Genomic DNA, 27,712 nt, shown 5'->3' on the forward strand with positions numbered 1-27,712 from the left:
AAACACTTGTCAAAAAGAGAAGACTTCTCACAATCCAATCAGTTCCCGATGGATATAGTCGAGTCACTGAATATCCTGTGTCACAGAAATACTGTGTCATTTTACATAAGTAAAATGGGTTGCAAACATTGTTTCATGTTGGCTTTATGAGTGGCAACTGTAGCATTGTTAATTATTGGTAATCATAATCTAATTGGTAGTGGATGTGGTTAATCTATGGCATTTCCGAAGAAAATCTATTAAATGAGATGAAAACTGTACTGTTGACTTACAAGAAATGATTAATGAAATACCTTGGGGCAAAGGAGCTTTCTACTAACCAGTGGGGAGGAAATGATGAATGAAAACAAAATAAGTTGCTTTTTTTTTTTTTTTTTTTTTTTTTACATGTAAAGAGAAGGCAAACTTGAAATGAGATGAAACATATGGATTCCTATAGTCACGGAGATGGAGATCATAAAATAATCATCACAATCTTTTATTATAACAGCATCTGAGTTCTACCCTAAATGGGAAAATCAAGTTAGCACAACAGCCAAAGCGAAAAGTAGGCTATAGAGAGGTCCCTTTAAGAAAGCCATTGCTAAGAATGTATAAAATTGCAGCTCTTATATTATTCCACATCCCATAAAGCATAAAAGAGCCAAAAGCTCATTCTCTCACTTTTACTGTCTTCATGCTTTTAAAACAGGACTATAAAAATCTACTTGCACTTGCTCAAACAAAGTTTGTACCATTAAGTTTCGCTGTCAGCAGGGCTGGTGGCTCATGAACAGAAAGCAATACATTTTCAGGATAGTCCTTTTTAAAAGATGCTTTCCATATGTGTTTCAGTACGATGGAAATGATGAGGCCTGTAGATTCAAGGTGTGTTGCTTGCAGTCCTGCTGCTCAATGTTTTGTCCAGGCTGAAATTTCTGCAGGCACATAGAGACACATTGTGGTCCATTGAATGAAGAATAAGAGGGTGTTGCTTTGAGTCCAAAATGTTTTCCTCTGTTCGAGTTGAACATTTGCATGCTCAGACTCTATAACTTTCAGTCTTCCTTCCTCTCTCGCACACATACACTCACATACGTGTGAATTTACAATGTTTCTTTCAGTCCCATAACCTGTCCTGTGTTGAGACACCATATTTTTCAACATTAAAGGAATATCCAGGTTTGATAGAGTTTATTCCCTGTAAACAGCATTTGTGGCACAATGTTGATTACCATAGAAATTGATTTTTACTTATCCCTGTTTTGTTTTTTAAGCAACAATTGTGGGTACATTAAGGCATTAAAAATGAAAGTATAATGGGCAAGGCAATGTTTTGAAAGTATAGTCAGAAGACTTACATGTTAACATGAGACTAGTGTGATAGAATTGATTGCTAAACTTGTCTGTGCAAATGTGTTATATTTTAACTCCTGACATGACCACGTAAAGCCGGTAAACCCAGTAACTTATGCGTGATACACACAAGGATACAAGAAAATGAGTTTTTACTTAACCCTCATAAACCCAGCTTAGCAGAATTGTATGGAGCTAGAACAATGACTAAAGTATTTGAATCTGAATTTTGTTCATTTGAATTCTAGTCGACATAAAAAAAGATTTTTGTGAAAAAAAAAGAAAAAAGGAACTTCATGTGGATGTTCGTCTGCAGGACTGACATACATTTTGTGCCATTACTTTTAGAAAAAAAAATTTGATTTAGAATAATTACCATATCTTTAAAACTATAATGCTTGGTTTTGGCTTGCTTGATTTTATGCACTAAGTACTGTAGTTTCATGGCATATTAAAGAAGAAAAAATAGATATAACAACCCCCTTAACTATCAACTTTCATAAATTTCAGACTATTTTTCTAAGTGCAGAAAAAATGCAGCGCTGGGCATTAGTGGTCAAACTTATTTATATTCACACAATGGAGCCTTTTCAGTAAATCATAGATTAACTACTTATTATTACTTATTGTTATTTTCAGCTGTTTTCTGTGCTGTTCAGTCATTTTAAAAAATCATTATTTTTGGTATTCATGGTATATTAAACATTCTAAATTAAATAGAAATTTATATTATTTTTATTATTTTTATTATAATGGCTAATATATCATCAATATCAGTAGTCCTCATTAGTTTTAAATATTCAAATGTCTTAACTATTCATGAATTTACCCTTACTGCTAATAGTAAACAAAATTAATATACTATGTAAGCTGAATTGTGTAGTAAAAACAGAACGTCCACTTACTGCCTCAACCCCCCCCCCCCAAAAAAAAGAAAAGAAAAAGAAAAAGTGAAATTTTGCAACCCTAAATGCCCAAAGTGGCAATTTTGCAACAATTTTCCCCAAAATATGCATTAAAAAAAAAAAAAAAAATACAAAATACAAGTATAACCAGTGGCTTTCTACACTTTTAAAGGTAGTTCACACAAAAATGAAAATTCTCTCATTTACTCACCCTCATGTCATCCCAGATGTGTATGACTTTCTTTCTTCAGCAGAACACAATTGAAGATTTTTAGAAGAATATTTCAGTTCTGTAGGTCCATACAATGCAAGTGAATGGTGACCAAAACTTGAAGCTCCAAAAAGCACATAAAGGCAGCATAAAAGCAATCCATAAGACTCAAGAGGTTTAATCCATGTCTTCTGAAGTGATATGATAGGTGTGGGTGAGAAACAGATTTCCTTTTTTTACTATAAATCTCCACTGTCACTTTCGCATTCACATTCTTGTTCTTTTGTTTTTGGCGATTCGCATACTTCGTGCATATCGCCACCTACTGGTCGGGGCTGGTCAAAGGTGTATACTTGGGCCCTGTCCCAAATGGCACATGTGATGTAACTTGTGGTCTCGTGGCCGTCAAGTCCGCAAGACTGTAGGGTGTCCCATTTTACATTTTATTGCCCAGAGGGGTGCTCACAAGCGCCCAGAGGGGTGCTCACAAGCACCCCCTTTTCGCCCTCAATGCACCCTTCAGCTGAGCCGTATTAGTGTGAGCTCCACAGTGGACTACTACCCAACAGACCCCGCTGCTGATCCTCTCGACCAGTCACAGCGGACTGGAGTTTCCGAGCTGAAGGAAAAATCACAGTGGATGAGGCGATGTCCATTGCGGATTAAATACTGATTTTAATAATCTCTTTTTCCTGATTGGCAATGATGGATCAGTTGCTTTTCTTGAGTATATAGTATCACATTTTAGTCTGATGTGTATAACTGGTTCAAAACTTTTTTTATTTAGTTGTCCAGACATATGGAATTACTCCTATTCCATTTTAATTTAATAGTTTTTCTTGAGGAAGTTTTATGTTCATAAAAGTAAGTAAACTAACACTAAAATTTGTTATTGTTGTTTCAAAGAAGATTTTAGAATTATTGTGAGTCTCCAAAATATCAAGACAGGAGAGAATACTTTAATGCAAACAGCTTTAGCTTATATTTATTGATATAGCAACTTTCGGTCTAACGATGATATATATACCTGAAGAAGTGTGGCTGTGTGTATTTTAGTATGATTTCTGCAATCTATGGCAGTGTGTGAGATGTATGTTCTTTCTATACATTTAACCAGGGACTAAAAACAAAAAGTTTTTCATTTCGGTTCGTTCTGAGCAAAAACTGTATTTTTTCATTACGGTTCAGAAGTTCCTCAGCCTAATTTCCAAAAGGTTACTGGTTAGAACAAAATAAATGAATGGTTAATAACGTTCTATTTAAAATGACAGTACTCTGCTCTAAGGGGTGGGTGAAATACCAATTGCAATGTTGCCAGATCTCGCAAGAGAAACAAGCAACCTGTTCTGGAAAAACAAGCCCAAAATAAGCTACTTGCCACACCAAAATAAGCAATAAATTTTTTCCCTGTGTGGTGGATTTATCGAATTAATTTTTCATAGAAATCATAACAAGCATACAGTTAATTAACAGTTAAGTATAATTTTATTTACAGATATGCTTCTGAGTCGAATCCCAGCAGCATCAAATCTGTATTAATGCATCATATCTAACAATAATTCAGTGAAGACTTGGAAGCAACTGAGAAATGTACGTTTTTTTTACCTCTAATAATGTTTTCCTTGTATCTGGATTAGCTGTGCATGTATATGTAGTAATTATACATAGTTGTGAAAAAGGTTTTCATTCAGAGAATGCAACATCCACAACAGGCAGTTAGGCAAAGAAATGTGTAATGCAGCAGTTTCCTTCATGATCAGGATGTTTCATTTTTTTCAGGGAACATGAAGTGATGTAGTTCCAAAAATTTACTGTGATAAACCCTTTGGCCTTTAGCTTCATGAAAAAATTATCAGAACAAAATTAACCGGTTATAACCAGTTACCAGCATTTAAAAATAAAGTTTTTACTCCAGAACAGCTAAAAATCACTTTGTTCCATTTTTTGGTTACGTTCTTCCAAAAAAAATTTTTTTTTTCCATTTTCGTTCCTTGAACCATTTTTAGTCCCTACATTTGACTGTGTTCTAAACACCTGCCTGTAACCATCCATGTGTCTGAATAATGTTTTTTGTTAACTCAAAATTTTAAACGATGGGGTTTTGTTGCTGTAGTTATATGTGTGCTTTATTTATCAGAGGTTCTTGATTAAATTGTCTAATGCTTTATTGTCAGTGTGTTGCTTGGAATTATTTAATAAAAACAAATATCCAAAAGTTAAAATGTGTTCCTTTACCTTATCTATCAATGTCATGACTTTTCAAATAATAATTTGTAAAACTGCATGTATATGAAAAACATTATGTATGAAAACACTGTTATCTGATTAAAGTCTTGAAGTCTGTCCCAAATGCACAGGGAGACCGCAAGGGCTTAGGGTGCCATTTGGAACAAGGCCTTGTGGTAAAACACAGTTATCAGATCACTTCTGAAGACATGGATTTAACCACTGGAGTCTTATGGATTACTTTAATGCTGCCTCTATGTCTTTTTTGGAGCTTCAAAGTTTTGGCCACCATTCACTTGCATTGTATTGACCAACAGAGCTGAAATATTCTGCAAAAAATCTTAATTTGTGTACAGCAGAAGAAATAAAGTCATACACATCTGGAATGGCATGAGGTAAATAAATGATGACAGAATTTTTGGGTGAACATTTCTTTTAAGGAAGAGTGGGGAAAAATCAACTATATCAATGCTTGGGTCTCTGTGAAAAAATCCTAATAAGAATTATTATATCAGTAACGCACAACCAGAAGGTCTTCTGCCTATAACAGAAGTCCCACAAAGAAAAAAATTATTTAGACAACTTTACAGCTCAAATAATAAAATTTTTTAAGGAACAACTAATAATCACTTTTATAAAAAATATTATGTTCACATTTCTATTTTAAAAGCCTCAATGCTCAAAGCCCTGTTTACTTTCACTGTAGTTTTCTCACTGTAACCATGATTTTTGCTTAAAAAAACAAAACAAAAACAAAAACTGAGGTACAAATTTCTGTGGTAAACAATATACTGTATATACTACAGATGCTGTAGATAGAGCTGAACTTGTACTGAACCTGGAACATTCCTTTAAACATATCCCTGGATCCAATATCGATCATCAGCTATCAAGCAAAGAGTTATCAAACAATGGTACAGAGTTAAACTTAGTAAACTAACTAGGGGTCAAATGTATTCATCTTTACAAGTGCCTTCCCATAGTCCACTATAAATGTACAATTAATAAATATAACATAATAAATAATTACAAGGGGTTAGTTAATACTACATGGATCTTTACAGCACCCCAGTGTGCGGCGAAGCCCTTAAACTGGCTACTTAAGGAGGCTGATACAGTAGGTACCGCCTCACGAGTAAACCGAATGCTACATCTAAACCAGACCTGTCAATCAGAAAACCATTACTGCACACAGCCTTGGGATAGTTACATATTGTGATGTCACAAAGAGAGTCCTTAGGTGAAACTAATTGTGCTGCTAAGTGACATCATGAATAAATTAAGTTCTAATACCATTACAGTATGTTGATTGTGATCTCATAATAAAGTCCTCCATACCTTCATAACATGCTCCTTACTGGAATCAAAATGGAACATGCTGCATAGTGATGTCACAGTGCATCTCATTTCAGCAACATGAAATTTCCCTTTCTCTTGACATTCCATGCATTGTTGTGTTGACGTTTTTTTCTCCAATATGGTCTTGGTCTCCTTTTCCTTTCGTATTTGGCACGTAATGTTCATAGCATTATTAACAATGTGTATTTTTGTAGTAATAATACTAATAATACATACTCCGATCAGCCACAACATTAAAACCACCTGCCTAATATTGTGTAGGTCCCCCTCGTGCCACCAAAACAGCACCAACCCGCATCTCAGAATAGCATTCAGACATGATATTCTTCTCACCACAATTGTACAGAGCGATTATCTAAGTTACTGTAGACTTTGTCAGTTTGAACCAGTCTGGCCATTCTCTGTTGACCTCTCTCATCATCAAGGAATTCTGTCCACAGAACTGCCGATCACTGGATGATTTTTGTTTTTGTCACCATTCTGAGTAAATTCTAGAGACTGTTGTGTGTTAAAATCCCAGGAGATCAGCAGTTACAGAAATACTCAAACCAGCCCATCTGGCACCAACAATCATGCCATTGGTCCAAATCACTGAGATCAAATTTTTTCCCCATTCTGATGGTTGATGTGAACATTAATTGAAGCTCCTGACCCGTATCTGCTGATTTTATGCACTGCACTGCTGCCACACGATTGGCTGATTAGATAATCGCATGGATGATTGTTGGTGCCAGAATGGTGCCAAAAACAAAAAACATCCAGTGAGCGGCAGTTCTGCGGACGGAAACGCCTTGTTGATGAGAGAGGTCAACAGAGAATGGCCAGACTGGTACGAACTGACAAAGTCTACGGTAACTCAGATAACCGCTCTGTACAATTGTGATGAGAAGAGTATCATATCAGAATGTTATTCTGAGATGCGGGTCGGCGCTGCTTTGGCGGCACTAGGGGGGCCTACACAATATTAGGCAGGTGGTTTTAATATTGTGGCTGATCGGTGTATAATGGTCATAATAAATTTACTGTACATTGAAATAAGGACATTATAATGCTACGTTTGTATTTTTCTTGGTTCAAGAAACAAGTCTGTCTCATTTATCCAATCCCGCTGAGTCTATGATGCGAGTTCAGAGGTCAAAGTTAGAAGGCTCTTCAGCTATTGTGCTCCAGAGCGTGTTTTTGACCGACCCGTCCATTGGCCCCATGACCTTGGCTAATAGAAGGGCTGGATTTAGTTTTACGCAGGTAACTTTCCTTCCCCTCCACACTGAACAGACTGGCTTCAATCTTATCCAGGTCGTCACTTCCTGCATGGAACTTTGCCTGCAGGAGACTGACGTATGTTTCGTAACGGCATTTCTGCAGTGACAAAGAAAAATAAATTCAAGATTACCATAAATAAAATGCTTGGTTTTGGCTTGCTTTAATTTATGCACTAAGTAGTTTCGTGTCATATTTAAGACATGTTAAATCTTACATATATTAAAATATATATTAAGTGCATATATACATATATAAATATATTTGCTATTTTCTTAATGAAATTTATTGAAATTAGTGCTTTTGGGGGCCACTTTATCTTGTGACAAAGGGTTGATATGCTTAAAATGAACAAATCAATGATTACTTATATAGGTTCCATTAGAAACCAATTAGTTCTTCTCCATTAGTTCTGAGACAAGAATTTGTATTGGGTCTGACCTCATAGGCTAAATAGTGCTCTTTGATTCGATATTCTTCTGATTCCTTGCTCTTGGGCGTCAGATCTGGTGGGCTCCTCTTGTGTTCCTCCAGTTCCAGAGAGATCTGCTTCAGTTTGTTCTCATGGGACTTCAGTTGCTCCTCCTGCACCAATCACAGAGACCAATCAATCAGAGGCAGTTGCTGCAAAATTTGACATGCCTAGTTGTATGTATGGCAGCAGTGTCCTGGTGAAATGAACACTAGAGGCGCTACAAAATCTGTGGAGAATACAAATTTGGAGAATAAATTATAAAGAATTTAATATTAATTGAGACAAATTCATCGGAACAATTTAACAGCAGTGAATTATTAATTCATTTTCAATGACCTCATTATTTTGTACTGTATGTTTAATTTAGAGTCCAGTTATCATCTCAGAAAAAAAAAATATTATTGTTTTGCATTTTAATCCAATTGCATAGAATAATGTCTTAACTTCTGGCAGTCTGATGAAATTATGAATACAGATTGATGACTGGAAATGTAAAGTCAAACCTAGCGCATTGCATTGTGGAATACTATGATATCCCATGCAGTGTGCTCTGCTTGTATACTGAACGTTTTACCAAATGTTGTAGGTCATCATGGTATTCTATGCATATAGAAAATGTGTGTACTGTGCATAGTAAATGTAAACTATTAAAATAGTACAAGTAGTATGGTAACATGCTATTCTGAAGTCTCTGATTACTGTTTGTAGAACAGAACCCATGGAAGATGTCAATTAATAATCTGCAAATAATATATGTAGTTTGATTATTTGATATTTATATTTAGAACTGATTTTATCTTATAATTTAATATATATTTTAATATAATAAATGCATGTATTTGCGTATTTGCTTGTTGGCACATGGACACAGCTGCACTGGAGGAGGACACTGGGGTGTAAAGACTGCATACACATGTGTATTTGTGTACCTGGTTGAGTCTAGTTGTGGATGAAGGCAGCAATGGTCTGCAGAATTTCTTCATGGAGCCGATGGCAGCGGGAAAAGCCGGAGCCGAGAAGAGAGCCGCCACCAGATTAATTCGGAAAATCCACGACATCATCTCCTCCTCACTCCTACAAACACATACAGAGAGTGAAAGTCAAATTATTTAACTAACAGTGGAAGCAATCTGACAAATGGAAAAGAGAAATTCTAATATACTTTAAGGGATAATGTATAGTTAGTTCATCTTTTTTACAACGTAAACTCATACAAAGTAAAATCACATCAGCCTGAATAGCGATGGGAATTGTAAGGATTTTTTTACGATTCCTGTTCTGATTCCTCTTAACTATTCCAGTTCCTTAGAGTGATTGTTCACCCCAAAATGAAAATTCAGTCATTGTTTACTCACCCCTGTGTTGTTACAACACCATATAACTTTCTTTCTTTTTCTTAACACAAAGGGAGAAAGTGTGAAAATTTTTTAGCGCTCAGTGATGTCACACAATGGCAGTTCTTGGTTACCCATTCTTCAAGCTTCAAAAGAATGCAAAAGTATAATTCAGAAGTCTAATAAATTATTCCATAAGACTCATGATTGTTATGAAAGCATACAATGAGCTGTGGTGAGAAACAAACTGAAATCGAATGTATTATTTAGTGAAATTGTTGACTGACCGTTGCTCTCCTCTGAGCGTTAATGAGACTGCACAAGAGCAGTATCTGTCACGAGACGGGGTATTCAAGTGAAAACTCATTTTGTTGATCTAAAAACAGGTCTGCCATATAAACAACAGAACACAACATAGCTGCACACAAACCAGAGAACAGAACTTAATAAACATGTCTGATGAGTTGGTTGTCAGAGAATAGATGCATTTCTATGCCCAGCCTCATTTATTTGAAACAGAGTACTCAATCAAACAAAGAGATAGAGGAGGCAGGAAAGTCTGTCACCTCTTCTCCATTCTGAACCGGATCGATACCTCAGCAAAAACATTCTTGGCCAAAATCAAGTAGTTTTTATTAAGTAGGCTAGTGAGATGTTGGCTTCAGTATACTGTTATGAGAAAGATGTTGGACCGGTGCAGTTAAAAGCAGACAGGGATTCAGAGGGCATTGCTGAAAATAGAAACCAAGCGATCAATAGAATGTATCATCACTCATCACAGCTGGTTAGGACAAAAACTCTGATTAACACAGAAAATATACCTTTTATCACATGTTGTTTGCTCTCAGGTTAGGAAACGGTGTGACTGTAGCTGCCTTCAGCCTCCTCAGTCTTGCTACAGATACATCTTGCTGAGTTTGATTGAGTACTCAGTTTTAAATAAATAAGGCTGGGCATAGAAATGCATCTATTCTCCGACAACAACCTGATCAGACATGTTTAGTAAGTTCTGTTCTCTGGTTTGTGTGCACCTGTGTTGTGTTCGGTTGCTAGTATCACTGAGGTGGACCTCTTTTTAGATCAAAAGAGTTTTAGAACCCAAAAGATGTGACTGACAGTCTCAGTCACCATTCACTTTCAAAATATGGAGAAAAAACCATTCACTGAAAGTAAATGGTGACTCAGGCAAACATTCTGTCTAATATCTCCTTATTGTGTTGCATGGAAGAAAGAAAGTCATATGGGTTTGAAACAACATGATGGTGAATGATGACAGAATTTCCATTAATAATAATAATAATAATTCTGTAATACATGTTAAATGTGTATTATGTAATGGAATGTAGGGAGTTAACGTCCATTATGTCATTTGTGAAAGTAACAGGTTACTCACTACTTGAGAACTGTTTTAATTGGATACTTTCTTACTCAGGTAATTATTTATGTTAATACTTTTACTTCTACTTGAGTAATTATTTTTTTTGAGTAATTGTACCTTTACTTGAGTACAGATTTTGGCTACTCTACCCACCTCTGGTTAATTTTATCTAAGGGTCGTTAGATCTACAGCTCTGCCTATTCAGACACAGAGAAAAAGTAGTGCGACCATACACTTGGTCAATATACTGTGAATTTAAATGCACAATCCAGAAATAATAATATCCACAGAACATAGAGGGGTTGGGACTCCAGAGAAAATGTATTATTAAATTTTTATTCATTGTTATTTTCACATAAATATGGAAAAACCGACTTTATAAACGTGGCATTGACAGTAAAATTAGCACTTACTGTATGATAAGGGGAAAACCATTTAAAACACTCTGGAACCTGCAGATTTTGACCTCTGAGACATTGGTATGGGATCCATCAAGGCTGCACGATTGACTGAATTAAGAATTAAATCACAGTTTGTCCTTGAATGATAGCGCTTCACCACAAAATGATGTGTGCATTTGGTAAACAACAGCGCTTTACCCTCAGCGTTTGAGTCAGAAATGTGTGAGCGCGGTGCACTTCAGGCGGCACTTCAGCACAGAAACATATACATCAATTTACAGTTTAAATCGTCTTGCATCAACTTGCCGGAAAGCGAAAGACGCATTTATTTGGTCCTGATTTCCTTCTCTCACCCTCTCTGCAAAACAAGCTGAATTCCATTATATTAGCTATGCTGATGAAAGTGGTTAGGAAATGTTTTCAATTGCTATAGTTCACTCTGCTTGCTCTGTAATGTTATGTTGCTATGGTTACAAACAGCACATTAATATCGAACGGTGATTAAAACTGACCGGAACTACCTGTGCATTCAACAGTTTGAACTGCACGCATTGCAGCCAATCAGAATCGAGTATTCGAACAGACCATGGTATAAAATCATATATACAACAGTTAGTTCTGGTCCTCAAATCTGATTGGATGAGAGACGTTCCATGAGTACTGATGTCAGCACTCGGACGCTTCACTGTGTGTATCACTCCGCTTGTGTTCGTGCAGTTCTAAACTAAAGTGTAAGAGCAGTGCAGATGTGTTAAGAGCTACACATGTCTCTTTACATTTATTTTTGTGATATTACTGATTTTAGCCAGCAGGTGGAGGCAAAAGACAATTGTTTTGTGTAATATGAGCCAGTTCAGGTGACGTGAAGTGAGTCAGCATCAGTCAGTGTTTTCACCCATCAGCACTACGTGATCGCACGGATTACTCTACACTGCTAAAACTAGGAAATAGCTTTAAACAAACAACTTCAGCATTAAGGCTCATCACAGCTGAGAGACACAACACACTGATTAATTACACAAACTCAAGGCGCTTACCTCTTACCGGAGTTTCCCCATTGGAGAGGACATACTGTTCAAAATGGCGGAGGACATTGCGGTTTCTATAGTGAATGACTCTTGCTCACCGGCTACCATGAAATAGGGAGGAATACCCCCACTTGGACAGCTATTTTCCGACTGAGAAAATAGGATGCATTTGATCAAAATGACATTATCTTCAGAAAGCTAACACACTACAGTATCTCTGCTTGGGAGTGGCAACAGGTGATCGCAAACGCTCCATATCTCTCTCTCTCTCTCTCTCTCTCTCTCTCTCTCTCACACACACACACACACACACACACACACACACACACACACACACACATCCTTGTTTCTCCATTAACTTGTTAGAAACAGCCCAAGCCATGATACTAGCTCTAAAGTGACATTTTTGAATTACTAACTAAGGCTTGGATGCATCATTTGGATTGAACCAGCAACGGCAGATTCTGATCCGTCGCGTAAGAAAGTAGTTCCATGCACAAATGCGTTTTTTATGACCATACTCAGTTTTTCCTCATTTTTAAAAATGTACTTGTTCATTGGACTGTTGTGTATAAGCAGTATCACACTCACAATCATGCTATATGACCCTACATCAGCACTGCTGTGATTGTATATAGCACTCGGTCATGAATTAGCATTTTTAATAAGAATACAAGTTGTTGTCACTGTTTGAATTTTTCTTTTTACAAATTTTTAACAAAATATTCACAAGGTTGGAACCTAATGAAAATAGGATTAATATTTATATTATAAAAAATTATAATTATAAGTGCTACTATATCAAAACTATTATGCAAAAAAAAAAAAAAAAAAAAATCCCTTGCTATCCCTTGCATAGATTTGTTAAAGATTTGTATCTGTTAAATTCTTCTTTCTTTTTTTTCCTCCCCTTTTTCTCCCCAATTTGGAATGCCCAATTCCCAGTGCACTCTAAGTCCTCGCGGTGGCATAGTGACTCGCCTCAATCCGGGTGGCGAAGGACGAATCTCAGTTGCCTCCGCGTCTGAGACCATCAATTTTATCACGTGTGTCTTATCACGTGGTTTGTTGAGCGTGTTGCCACGGAGACATAGTGTGTGTGTAGGCTTCACACCATCCACCGCGGCATCCATGCACAACTCATCACACGCCCCACCGAGAGCGAGAACCACATTATAGCGACCACGAGGAGGTTACCTCATGTGACTCTACCCTCCCTAGCAACCAGGCCAATTTGGTTGCTTAGGAGACCTGGCTGGAGTCACTCAGCATGCCCTGGGATTCGAACTCACGAACTCCAAGAGGTGGTAGTCAGCGTCAATACTCGCTGAGCTCCCCAGGCCCCCCCGTATCTGTTAAATTCTTTCATATTTACAGTGTTTTCAGAAATTAAAATATTTTACAATGTATGATTGTGCCTTTTAAATATTTATATATTTACACATTTATTACACTTACTACATCACTATATTTTGTAACATGTTTTTTTTTATATGTACTTCTGCGATTTACAATGAGTTTGAGTTTATATCATGATATGTATAACAAGTGCTAAATTGGTCTCCAGCTCTCCAATTTTGCAACACTTTTACGTTAAAAACAGACGTCCAACAGGTGTGTTACTGGTCTGTATCCATGCTTTAAAATGTTGTGAAAACAGTCCGGGGAAAAGTTTAATCAAAGTCAGAGTTGACATCATTAAACGCAATGTCAATGCTATTTCATGGCTGAACTAAAGCGATGGTGACAGTGTGATCACGACATATCCAGACCCACTGCTGTCAAATAAGGTCAATTTCCTTCAGGGCGCGCACTCACGAGACACAACACACTGTAAAAGACGATATGTAGAGGGCTGCTTGACCCAGCCCATAAGGGCAAACCTACTTGTGCCTAGACTTAGCGCATGCTTGCACAAAAATACCAAAACTTCATGGCCATGCCAAAAAACTCTTAACATTGAGTTATACAAATAGAGAAAGTGGATTGTGTCAGTGCAGTTAAAGAGGTGTACTGCTTACGGGGCCTGCAGGAGGAACACCCTCCAGTCTGAAGTCTTCAGTTTCAGGACGTTGGCTCTCTTGCTGTAGTCACATGCTCTTGTAGCCAGTGCATGATGAACCCGGACTGCATTCTTCAGATCCACCTCTGACAGATCTTTATCAGGCTTATATTCATCCTGTCCACACGGTGGAGACAAAGAGCAGAATGAGTCGAATAAAAAACACCACTGTCAGAGACAATGGGTGCATCTCAATCAGCAAGTCAAAGCCTTGTTTTCTGTCTTTAAAAGAGATTTTATTTGAAATGCTCTTTTATCGCTAATGTGCATGAAAGGGAAACAGTCCTGCAAACAGTTAAGTATTAGAGTTGGCAGAAGAAGATTTACAAAGGCACCCTTTTTTATATATTTGTTCATTAATGTTCTATTTTAGAATAGCATTGTATTTTTTATCAGCTACAACATAATTACAAGATTCATATTATTATAATATATAATTCATATTATATTTCCAGTGTGAAGAAAGAACCAGAAGTGGTATCAAATATAGATATCTCTTTTCTGATAATCAGTGTAAAAAATATTTTTTCACATAATTAGATTAAAAACACAAAATAAAAGTATATATTTCCAAATTGATAACAGGTAGCCACTCACTGAAATTAGGTTGTGACAAACGTAGCGAGGCCATGTGACAACAATGCAGCACACTTCTAATCTACATTAAACTACTTTTAAATGTTTATTGTTGCATTCCGTTCAGTACAATCTGTTTCACCTACTAATTTTTTTAAATAATGCCACCCTGCTCATGCCTTTACTAGTCGTTTAGAATATACTGAGCAGTATTTGTTAAGTAGTAATCTAGTATTCCATGGAATTCTATGCTTGGAATATATGCTATCTGCACAGTTTATTCTGTATACTGCTTACTAAAAATAGTATGTGAAATAGTATGCAACAATAAAGGTTTCGAACAGTAATATGCTACACTGTTTTCACATTGACCTCATTACATGGCATGTTTAATTCAGCCAGTGGCCTCCAGTTATCATCTCAATTGTATCATCAACGATTATTTTGCTTTTTTAATCCAATTTTGTGTAAAATGTGTTATAATGAGTCAAGAAGGAGATATTAACTATAACAACAATTGATGATATTGCTTATTTGTGACTCCTGAAATGGAAGGTCAGATGGAGCACAGTGAGTTGTTGTAGGTCATCTGGGAATTCATGCATAAAACAAAATTCACATAAAGGTCTATGCTATTCTGTACATAAACAGAGAAAGAGATGATGTAATGACAGAACTGCCTTAGCTATTTTGCAGTGTATCTTTGTGTGTGTGAGTGATTACTTTCTGCAGGTAGAGAATCATCCCCTTCAGCACAGCATAAAACTTCTTCCAGCCTCTGCGTCCTCTCGGGGCTGCAGAGAGAGAGAGAGAGAGAGAGAGAGAGAGAGAGAGAGAGAGAGAGAGAGAGAGAGAGAGAGAGAGAGAGAGAGAGAGAGAGAGAGAGAGAGAGAGAGAGAGAGAGAGAGAGAGAGAGAGAGAGAGAGAGAGAGAGACTTCACTAATGAGCTGTAGTGCTGTTTACTGCAGCATAAACCAAGGAAAGAATATCTTTTACACAACACTATCACTCAAGAGTGAACTACACCACAAGAACCAAACAACCTGTTTAATCAGACATTGCATTATTAATGATGATTTATCACATTCCTTGACATTGTTTCTTATTTTGTAGATGTTTTGGTCACACTTTATATTAGGTGGCCTAAAGTACTATGTACTAACATTAAATACAGTACATACAAGACTATGTATTTACTGTGTAACTACATGTTATTTTGTAAAATGCCCACATTTGCTGCTACTGAGGTTAAGGCACAGGTAGGTTTAGGAGTAAGGTTAGGGTTAGGATTAGGGGTTAGAGTTAGGTTTTGGGGTAAGGGTTGGGTTATTGTAAAGTTAACAGTGTAATTACAAATGTAATTAAATGCAAGTTCTTTAAATGTTATTACAATGCAACAACATGTACGTACATAATGAGTACATTGTATCAAATGGTTAAGTACATAGTAGTTAAGGCCACCTAATATAACATGGGTCCGATGTTATTATATGTTTAATTAAATTAAAAAAATAAAATTAATTGCATGATGTGCAGATTAATTTATCGAAATAATTGTAATTAATCACACTGAAGAAGGCCCCCAAAAAAGGATAATTTTGTATACAATAATAAAAATTATTATAAATATATATAATATATAAATATACAGTATAATAAGTATTATAATTCAGATAATTCATATACTTGACATCATATACATATAATGTGGCAACAGACAAGTTAAGCATTTAGGCAATACAAAATGTGGCTTTTAAAGTCAAAAAATGTTTTGTTTTATTTCCATATTTTTGAACATAACCCTTTTATTGGCCTACTTCCATCTGTGCTATTTTTTAATTGTTGGTCTATGTCCTCATGCATCAGATGGATGCTTTTGGAGCATCTCACTTTGGTTGTGTCATGACTCACACCTCAGAAGTTTTCATCATCTCTAGTCATAATCACTGTGTTTTTAAGACACCATGTTAAAGGGATAGTTTACCCAAAAATTCTCTCATGATTTACTCACCCTCCTGGCATCCCAGATGTGTATGACTTTCTTTCTTCTGCAGAACACAAATTAAGATTTTTAAAAGAATATTTAAGCTCTGAAGGTCCATACAATGCAAGTGAATGGGTGCCAACATTTTCAAGCTCCAAAATCCACATAAAGGCATGATTAAAGTAATCCATATGACTCCAGTGGTTAAATCCAGGTGTTCAGACACAATATGATAGGTGTGGGTGAGAAAAAGATCAATATTTAAGTCATTTTGTCATAAATTCTCCTCTCTGTCCAGTAGGGGGCGATATGCATGAATAATGTGAATCACCAAAAACAGAAGAAGAAGAATGTGAAAGTGAAACTGAAGTGGAGAGTGACTGAGCAGGGAGGAGAATTTATAGTAAAAAAAAGAAAAAAAGAAAAGGACTTAAATATTGTTCTGTTTCTCACCCAAATTTTGGCACCCATTCACTTGCATTGTATGGACCTACAAAGCTGAAATATGCTTTTAAAAATCTTAATTTGTGTTCTGCTGAAGAAAGTAATTCATACACATCTGGGATGGCATGAGGGTGAGTAAATGATGAGAGAATTTTTATTTTTGGCTGAACTATCCCTTTAAGTTAAACCAGAGACTATTTAGACTAGAGACAGGTCACTTCTTATAAAATGAATGGGACAAATTGGAACACCCAATGGTCAACAGATGTAGAAAGGAAGTCCTGCCTTACAGGTAGGCCTAAATGAGCCAATCACCTTTTAGATTCAGACATTGCCTGTCAGTCAACTCAAGAACGCGCATGCACATTAGCTATACAAGCCAGGTATTTTGCATTTTTTAGTGTTATCTGAGGTAAAGAAGCACAATTTGTGATACCAGCGTTGTCAGATTTTACTGCTGATTTGAAATATGTTCTTTGATAGTAATCTTGACCAACCGTGTTGGCACTTGTTTACAAAGAAAAATAGCTGTTTGACTTTGGTTAAACATAATATGCAACTTTGAAAATGTGTCTCGAGACTTTTCTGTTGTGCTCGTTCCAACCGTCTTTGAGTGCAAGAGCACGTCATCTGTGGAAGGCTAAACTGCCTGCTCTTATTGATTTTAAGAGGCGTGTTGTCTGTACATCTGGAGTTGTGCTGACTGCCCCCTATTGCCACATCAAGGTGGTACATCAAGCTTGAACTGTTCAGATAGGAACATTCCTTATTACAGAATTTACATACAAGTAATAATGCAAAAGTAATTAATTGTAAATAAAAAAAAAATATATTGATTATAATATGATAAATTATGTTATATTATATTATTTGTAATGTAAACTCTGTTTGGAGTCCACATTCCCTACCATGCAGTGGAATTTTGTAAAGAAACGATATGTGAAAATTCCTAAAGGTTTACACATTTTTACCGATATACCAATTTAACCGGTATATCGCACACTTCACATATTTGCCATTGGATCTTCTTTTTTTTTTTTTTTTACGGACATGATGTAAACACGTAAGGATGCATAACGGAAACCTGAAATTTCCCACCAATTTAAACGTGGCCGTTCAGAATATAAAATCATTATAATCATTATTCATTATTTTACCGTCGTGACATGGGTTTAAGCAAGAACATAGTTTTGAACAGATTTTTGTTGTACTGGCTCAATAATGGTATTTTGTTCATTTGTAACATAAAACGAGAAATCCTCTGTAGTGTCTCTTTAACGATGACAAGTTACAAAATGTATTTTAGAATATTTCCTCAAAATTCACAAAACAGGGAGATTTTGGTTTCGGTAGATTTTGGAACTGATACACATACATGGTTATCGGTCGATACGATAATCTAAAAAATGGCAACATATCGTCAGATTAATCATCATCGGTCTATCAGTACAAAAAACACACACACTTACTGCGTCTGCCATCCATGTCTGCGTGGCTTTTGCGTGTCAGAACCCCATGTTTGTACGTTGCAGCATTGAGTACCAGTGGAATGGCTATGAAAGGGTTACTGCCATCCGTTACCCTGACAACACGTTTCCCCCCCACCTCGCACTGCCCATCCACCAGCTCTGACAGGCTCTTCCTCAACTCCTCTTCCTCGCTGCAGAAATCAGTGGGATTAATCACACATACACACTCAGCATTCATGCACGTGTAAAGGTATTGGGAACATTACACACATATAAGCCCCAGAAGTCACATGATAATGTGAGTGCTCGTGAATGATATTGATTACTCACATCGCCCACTCCAGCTTTTCGTTCTTTATTGAGTTATAGAGCACCTAAACCAGGCCAGAGACAAATGAGACCTTTAGTGCCGTATGTCTGAAACCGTACAACAACACTACAACCACACAAACACTATGAGCATGTTGTGAAAGGAAAGACTGGTGCTGATTTCAAACAAGCATTGCACATGGGACCGAACATATGAATATGCACTTGAATCCAATTTAAACATAATTTAAGAACAAAGGCCTCTTCTTTATTGCATTCCAGAATACAATTATATTGTTCTCATTATGTTGTCATTTTGTTTTTAGTGTGTGCTTTAATGAAATCAGTCAGGTTTGGTGAAACAACACATGTGTAGACATGTATGAATGGAAATCTAAGCTCTGTTCCCAAACCAAGTGATCTGCCTCGCTGCCTACTGCCTATATTGGCAGCTCTGTTCTCCAGGGCAACATCTTAACCATCAAGGAACCTCATAAGTCACAAATAGCGCTCTGCACAGGAAACGCAAATTGTGGTTTGTTTCAGTATAGTTTGGCATTACCATGTTGCTAAGCTAACGGTGCAATACTCTAATAAGCGGAAAGTAAGGGGGCCTGGGTAGCTCAGTGAGTATTGACGCTGACTACCACCCCTGGAGTCGAATCCAGGGTGTGCTGAGTGACTCCAGCCAGGTCTCCTAAGCAACCAAAATTGTCCCGATTGCTAGAGAGGGTAGAGTCACGTGGGGAAACCTCCTCGTGGTCATGATTAGTGGTTCTCGCTCTCAATGGGGTGCGTGGTAAGTTGTGCGTGGAATGCACAGAGTAGCATGAGCCTCCACATGCGGAGTCTCCGCAGTGTCATGCACAACGAGCCACATGATAAGAAGCGGAGGCAACTGAGACTTGACCTCCGCCACCCGGATTGAGGTGAGCAACCGCACCACCATGAGGACCTACTAAGTAGTGAGAATTGGGCATTCCAAATTGGGAGAAAATGTTTAATAGCAGTTATACATTTTTATAGATACTTTACTAAGTTTATTTCATCCTTTTTCTTGACTTATTCACCATCTCTGATTTATTTTTTCATCAAGCTCATAACAGTAGGAGCCCCTTAGAAAACAGGGAGGGAATTTAATTTCTGTATTAGTTTTGCAATCCCTCACAATAAATTTTGCTTTCCCTAACAAAAGTTCCCTTACGACTCAGTACACTTGACATTGCGTAGTTACGCATATGGGAGTACCTTCATACACGACCTAGTTGAAACCTCTCTACAATAACGCCAATATTCTAATATTAGCTATGGTGTTTGAGCCCCGCCTGTTTTGGCGTGAAACTGTCCGCTATAAAAACAGGTGCACAGACACCATTTCCTCAGAATTTCTTCCTTCAAGACAGTGATCATCTCTTGTCTAGAAGCCTTCTACCTTCGCCGTTGATATACACAAGTCAGCTGGTGGAATCTTCACGAGAAGACTTTCCACTCCCCTGCAGTGTTCCGGTGAACATCACACCGCCTCGCCGACTGACACTTCGCTGGTGAACGGGCCTCAGCATCCTGATTCCCCGCAGCACTTCGGCAGGGTTTGTGTATCCTTACAAAGCAATTGTATATTGTGTATTGTATACTGTGTGATATAAATACAAATATATATTAATTTATATATCTAAAAGAGTCACTTATGTGTTCGCGTCTTTTTAAAGATGTTGTTCCGTAAGTGTTCCTTGTGCGAGAGGCATATCCCGCCGTCAGATCAGCATGAGAGCTGCATTTACTGTCTGGGCCGCACCCACGCAGAGTCTGCTCTCATGGAGACAGACTGCCCTCACTGTGAGGGCATGAGTCTCAAGACGCTTCGCTTGTGAATCACCCTCGTTCTGAGGGATGATTCAGCCTCAGTTGCCCTCCCACCCGCCTCTTCTGTGATACCCGAGGATTCACATGAGGAGGCAAGGTGGGGCCACGAGTTCGAGCAGGATGACTTTGAGGTGGTCCTTGTGGCGGCACACAACCCGCGAGCCCCTCAATCTCTCCGAAGCGTATGTTTTCTGACACTGGGGATAATAATGATGATGTCATGTCACCTGCTGCATCAGGCGAGTGGTCAGTGGATGATGCTGCCACCCTCCCCCCAGCGAGGGTGAGGAATGTGCACACGTCACTGACAGGGAGATGCTCCACGTCCTTACAAGGGCGGTCGAAGTGCTTCACCTTGAGTGGTCTCCCTCAGAGGAACCTGAACAGTCTCGTCTTGATGAATGGTTCCAGCAGTCCAGACGCCATCAAACGGCAGCGTCCCGCAAATCTGCCCCATTCTTCCCCGAAGTTCATAACGAACTATCCAAACCCAGGAAAGGCTATGTACCCAAGGTCCTCCCATGCCCATCAAAGCGCAGGTGGTTCACCTTCAGGCCTTCTTCCCTCCTTCATTTAATTCAGATGAGGAACAGTCATTGCATTGTTATGCCCTGTACAGGCACTACATGCATATGTTGAGCATACTTGCCTGTTCAGACTGTCTGATCAGCTCTTTATATGCTATGGAGGACACACAAAAGGAATGCCCGTCTCCAAACGAAGGCTCTCTCACTGGATTGTCAATGCAATTACCCTGGCTTATGAGTCGCAGGGTAAGACTTGCCCAATTGGTGTTAAAGCACACTCAACTAGAGGCATGGCCTCCTCATGGGCATGGACGAATGGTGTGTCCTTACAAGACATATGTTTTGCAGCAGGATGGTCCTCTCAAAACACATTCGCAAGGTTTTACATCCTAGACATAACATCTCTTTTTTCACAAGTCCTCTCTGTTTAGAGCACTTATATATATATACTTATGCCCTTCCCTTTAAGTACGGGCTCCACATCATTTGCACAACCGCCTGCATCAAGCCGTTATAATTTACCATAAAGATGCAAGCACTTTCATTATAAATATACTCCCTTCCCGACTAGGTTCATAAGGAGTTAATTCATACTATATGGCTAGTTCATATATTCGTTATGAGTGCTCTCCTCCTGGCCATCACGAGGATCACTCACTGCGGCATGCTCATGTCGGTCGCCATCCCACAAGACTGCACCACCATGTTTCTTCTCTGGGAAGTTATGTCGTGTAGTGTGGCGTGATGGGATTCTGTTCCCCATATGTGTAACTACGCATGTCAAATGTATTGGGTCGTAAGGGAACGTCTCGGTTACGTACGTAACCTCGGTTCCCTGAGACGAAGGGAACGAGACATTGCGAACGCTAGCCGTACTACAAGACTCAGAGTTCTTGAGGTACGAGCGATGCACTCCTTGTTCTCAGTCAGAAATTCTGAGGAAATGGTGTCTGTGCACCTGTTTTTAATAGCGCACAGTTTCGCACCAAAACAGGCGGGGCTCTAACACCATAGCCAATATTAGAATATTGGCGTTATTGTAGAGAGGTTTCAACTAGGTCGTGTATGAAGGCACTCCCATATGCGTAACTACACAATGTCTCGTTCCCTTCGTCTCAGGGAACCGAGGTTACGTACGTAACTGAGACATTTTGTGTTCCCTCACAATAGTTTTGTGTTTCCCCGCAATAAGTTTTGCGTTCCCTTGAAATACATTGTGTTCCCTCGCAATAAGTTTTTGCGTTCCCTCGCAATAGTTTGCGTTCCCTTTCAAAAAGTTTTGAGTTCCCTTGCAGTAAGTTTTGTGTTCCCTTACAATAATTTGCATTCCTTTGCAATACGTTTTGTGTTCCCTCGTAATAGTTTGCGTTCCCTCGCAATAAGTTTTGTGTTCCCTCGCAGTAGTTTGCTTTCCCTCATAAAAGGTTTTCTTTCCCTTCCAATAAGTTTTGTTCCCTCGCAATAGTTTGCATTCTCTCGCAATAAGTTTTGCATTCCCTAACAATACGTTTTGTGTTCCCTCGCAATAGCTTACGTTCCCTTTCAAAAAGATTTGAGTTCCCTTACAATAAGTTTTGTGTTCCCTTACAAAAATTTGCATTCCCTTGCAACATGTTTTGTGTTCCCTGGAAATAGTTTGTATTTCTTTGTAAAAGGTTTTGCGTTCTCTCAGAAAAAGTTTTGCTTTCCTTAGCAATACGTTTTGTGTTCCCTCGAAATAGTTTGCGTTAGCTTGCAAAAGGTTTTGCATTTCTTCACAATGCATTTATCGCGTAATAGGAGTTAAACTATGGTATTTTTTGATAAAACCATAGTAACCACAAAAATGTACCATTGTTTTATTACAGTTACCATATTTTAACAATGGTATTTGTAGTACAACCATAGTAATAATACAGCAAAACCAAAACTAGGGTGATAAAAATCATAATAATTCTGTAAAAAAAAAAAAAAAAAAAAAAAAAAATTGGTTGCTACAGTTTTATTATAGTAACAGCCATGGTTACAAGTATGGTATTCAAAACCATGGTTTCCTCCAAAAAACATGCCCTTATGAAAATTAACCATGGTTTCACTACAGTAAACTTGCAGTAACCATGCAAATGGTTTTAAAAACTTTGTTACATGTACCACAAATTAACCCTGGTGTTTCTTAGTAAAGCTAACCATTTTTTAGGCACCACTGTCATCATTTTTATGACCATTGTTCTGACTTAACTGTATTATTATAACCACACATTTTATGGTTACAATTTGGCTACTCTAGTAAAACCATAGTAAATGTTGTGTTTGCTATGGTTTTACAACAACAACCGTTGTGCAACCATGGTAGTAAAACCATTGTTCATTTTCGTGAGGGACTGATATAGCTATTGAGGAACTCAAAACTATTTCAAAAAATAAATTCCCTCCCTATCCTCTAAGGGGCTCCGTATGACAGCACATTCTGGGATTGACTTATCCACGGAGGATACAAATGATGCTGCCATAGAATTTGGCAAAAATGTGTCATCTTAGTAGACAGCATATTTAAGTAGTCGAACCTTTTGGAACAGACTTCATGTTGGGGGTGTGCATCTGATGCCTTAAAATGCTACCTCTGTCGGCAGCTTACTAGGTTTTGGAACAGAGCTGTGTTCTCTTTCTTATAATAGTAATTTTAAGATAGTAAAATTACTCATAGTAATTATATGATGATAATATGTAAATAAGCAGCAACAACATTTCTGCTGTGTTCCCAAATATTACCTTGAGTAATTCTTTGGGAAAATCTTTGCCATCATTGAGGCCATCCAGATTGCTAATGAACTGCTGACATGACATCTTCTTCCCGATGTTCTAGAAAACAACACAGTAACACAATATAATATTATAACAAAACATCTGTAAGACAGAAATACATTTATAAGACATTTTAATTATCACTGATGGAAATCTGTGCAAAAATGTACTACAGTAACCACAATCATTTTTACTACAATATAAACTGAGGTAACTCGGTATTAGCCACCACTGTCATCAAATTAAGATTATATTTCATTACTTAATTTTTACATTTTCTGCAGGAAAAGTCTGCACCACAGTGCTAGGGTGTAGTGGGTGGTGACCAGGGCGTTGCTGTGGGGTTGCTAAGATGTTTTGAGGTATTTTATTTTATTTTTTTAGTGTGTTGCTGAGACAAAAAGATTCTGAAAGCATCATACACTGTAAAAAGCGATCCCATGTTAATTTGTTATGATTTTACAGTATAACAATTATGCAGTGGCCCCAAAATAGTCACTGTACTAACTATGGTATTTTGGGAGAAACTATGGTTACCATGGTAAATTTGGAATACAAGAGTGGTTACAAAATCAAGAAAAGTGTAAAAAAAAAAAAAAAAACCCAGATAGATGTGATAAAAAGAAGCTCTGAAGTCTTTATCAGCGGCCAAATCAATGAATTCTGATATACAGTACATGCAGTTCACAAAATTATCAACAGATGGCTGTAGCACACCAGCTCGAGACTGGAGGCCAAACTACTATAAGCAGCACAACACATCAATTTCTCAGTTTGTCTGGCTCCCTCCTACCCCACAGATCTACTTTAGATGAATAATAATCCACGAATGATGGATGAAAACAGATTCTGAAAACACATTAAAGCTGAAGCCATTAAACGTGAAGAGAAAAACACAGAAGAAGAGGAGAGAGAAGCACTTACCACCTGCCGCAAAGTGAGTTAGATGGGGAAGAGACAATGAAAGAAGAAATGGAAAGAGAGATGCGTTTAAGTCAGAGTCAGAGAGAAATGCTGTATTACACAGCAATGAGAGTCTTGTTAATGAAAATTACACTGTAAGGTACATGTTGGGTAAGGTCGGTAAGGAACCGAGAGAGTTTGTGATTTGTTACCATGTTAATCATCAGGCAGATACACAGACACAGATTAAGCCTGGTTCTGGATTAATTTGCACCGTCAATTGTGAATTTTCATTAATCTATACACATCCAGTAGGCCCATTTACGTTGCTGAAACTTCTATGAAAGAGTGTTTCATCAGGAAAGCATTACATTCTATTTTACATTTTCACATTACACGGCTAACTAGAATACTTGATTCTGATTGGACAATCGCTGCTTCTGCATTTAAATATTTTTTTATAGTGATCACTAAACCATAAAATTGACCGTTGTCTCAGGCAACCGATTTCCTATGTAGCTGTGCTAGTTTCATGTTTCCGTATCATTCGCAGTCTTTTTCTTCCCACTTTGTAAAAAGCGTTCACGTCTTCATAGAATTTATAATTACAAGTTCATTTAGTTTATAATTAGAGTTCCAAGTAAACTGTAAAGAACCAATATGGCAGAACTTGAGAACTTTTTTCGCACCATTATTAAGTGTGAAGAAAGTGAATTACTATTATTAAAGCTGAAGTATGTCATTTCTGCGACACTAGTGCCACCGAACGCAACTGCAAAAATAAACAATGCTTTCAAAACAGCCTTCCAAATAACCCCCTCCTCTGCTGTTGTTCGAACCATCAGTTAGCCCCGCCTCCAACTCACGCCATTGGTTTAGTAACGTTGTTGGGGTGGGTCTAAGCGGGTGACTAAACAAGTGCAGTTTTTGAGAAAATGAACCTCTGGATGACTTGGTTGTTTCTGCATATTAAGCTGGGATAGAAAGAAATATTTTAACACTGAAAATGTTACATACTTCAGCTTTAACATTGTTTTTATTTTTTACATTTTGATTTGTAAAATCAAATATAGTTCAATTAAAGGTTGCATTAAAGTTATAGCTTATGAATTCAACATTGGCATAGTAAAACTGCAAAAGAAAAATGCTAGAACGTCGGCTAGCATTTTTCAATAAATGGAAACAGTCATTAACATAAAATAAACTTATTTGTATAAAAGTTTCTTGGTATTTGTTCGTACATACTTGTGTACAAACATCTGATAAACATCTTTAAGAGAGGGTTCACATACATTATAAATCTTAAACATTGAAAACATCTGCTGAATGCCATCTGTAGATCCAGTGTGTCAGGAAATGCATGAAAACGCACACATCGTATAGACGTCTCTGCAACGTATGCGTACTATCAGGACAGGAAGGCTCATTTATGGGATCATAAATGTATGCTCAAGATGCCAGATTAAGTCAAGAATATCCTTTACAAGGACAGAGCAAACCCATAAGTTAATGCTCTGAGTATATAATATCAGTTATAGGATATCTCAACAAGCCATTCAGAACCGCCAACAGAAGAATTTAGAAATATAAGACAGAATTGAGGGTAGTCTGTTTTCAATATCAATCTAACATGTGTTTCTTTAATTAGATCAGAGAGGATCTTAAGTAGATACGGTTACCCATCTGTCTCAGAGAATCGTTTCACTATACAATCCACGACAAAATCAAATCACTGTTTGACATTTCCTCTTCCTGTAACTGCATTCCTTACTAACCACAGGGGTTTGTAGATTAATTAAATAATGAGTCTTATAAACTGGTTACTGCCAAACATGTTTGGATTCAACAACTTGGAGAGAGGCCACATGTGGCAATGCATTTGCATGAGTGTGTGTGTTTGTCCATGTGTGTACATTGCTAAATACATACGTGTCCATGCAGGTCTGTGTTAAGAAGCATAAGTGCACAGGTGAGTGTATGAGCTCCATCTATTAAAATCAGACCAAAATAACATGCTAATTAGATGTAGAAATGGGTAATGATACAACCCCTATTCCGAAAAATTTGGGACTGTATGGAAAATGCTAATAAAAACAAAAAGGAGTGATTTGTAAATTCTATTCACCCTGTGCTACATTAAAAGCACTACAACAACACATTATTTTATATTTTACATTGTGAATTAAATGATTTTTATTTTTTTAAATATACAGTCATTTCAATTCAGATGATTGCAACATGCTCCAAAAAAGTTGAGACAGTTGAGTTTTTACCACTGTGAAACATCTCCATTTCTTCTAATAACACTTAAGTATTTGGGCACTAAAGGCACAAGTTTGTTAAGTTTAGCGAGCAGAATATTCCCCCATTCATCCATTATGCAGGTCTTCAGCTACACAATTGTTCATTTCCATATTGTGTGCTTCATAATGCACCACACATTCTCAATTGGAGACAGGTCAGGACTGCAGGCAGGACAATCTAGCACCTGCACTCTCTGCTTACGCAGCCATGCATTTGTAATTTGGGCAGTATGTGGTTTAGTGTTGTCCTGCTGGAAAACTCTCTGATCCCTCAGACATCACTGTCTTAAAAACTGTCTGTAATGGATATCATGACAAGGGCTCAGGAATACTTCAGTATTTACTTTGTCAGTTAACATCATTCACCGCTGCATCCACATATGCAAGTTAAAGGGATAGTTCATCCAAAAATTATCTCATTATTTACTCACCATCATGATATCCCAGATGTGTATGACTTTCTTTCTTCTGTAGAACAAACAAAGATTTTTAGAAGAATATTTCAGCTCTGAAGGTCCATACAATGCAAGTGAATGGGTGCCAACATGTTGAAGCTCTAAAAGCACATATAGCCATCA

The 27,712-nt window shown here is 37.5% G+C and overlaps 2 protein-coding genes and 1 long non-coding RNA gene across 3 annotated transcripts in view; 1 reads left to right on the forward strand and 2 right to left on the reverse strand.

Annotated features, from left to right (window-relative positions):
- LOC127418038 (transcriptional activator protein Pur-alpha-like) overlaps positions 1-27,712 on the forward strand; it is a 65,969-nt gene that overhangs the window by 9,172 nt on the left and 29,085 nt on the right. The window lies entirely within an intron of this gene.
- On the reverse strand, positions 463-6,328 carry LOC127418047 (uncharacterized). The gene is made up of 2 exons (XR_007893357.1): positions 6,016-6,328; positions 463-917 (listed from the first exon to the last, which is right to left on the reverse strand). It is a non-coding gene; the product is annotated as an uncharacterized LOC127418047 (long non-coding RNA).
- The window catches only part of LOC127418031 (PH and SEC7 domain-containing protein 2-like), a 53,060-nt gene continuing 33,211 nt past the window's right edge, over positions 7,864-27,712 (reverse strand). The window contains exons 6-13 of the mRNA XM_051658353.1: positions 26,761-26,819; positions 23,896-23,985; positions 18,779-18,822; positions 18,449-18,639; positions 15,274-15,344; positions 13,934-14,091; positions 8,701-8,845; positions 7,864-7,997 (exon numbers count right to left, since the gene is read on the reverse strand). Coding sequence (XP_051514313.1) covers positions 7,989-7,997; positions 8,701-8,845; positions 13,934-14,091; positions 15,274-15,344; positions 18,449-18,639; positions 18,779-18,822; positions 23,896-23,985; positions 26,761-26,819 — 767 coding nt within the window. The 3' untranslated portion in view covers positions 7,864-7,988. The remainder of the gene's footprint in view (positions 7,998-8,700; positions 8,846-13,933; positions 14,092-15,273; positions 15,345-18,448; positions 18,640-18,778; positions 18,823-23,895; positions 23,986-26,760; positions 26,820-27,712) is intronic.

This window comes from Myxocyprinus asiaticus, chromosome 27 (genome assembly GCF_019703515.2).
Source record: "Myxocyprinus asiaticus isolate MX2 ecotype Aquarium Trade chromosome 27, UBuf_Myxa_2, whole genome shotgun sequence".
Lineage (NCBI taxonomy): Eukaryota > Metazoa > Chordata > Actinopteri > Cypriniformes > Catostomidae > Myxocyprinus > Myxocyprinus asiaticus.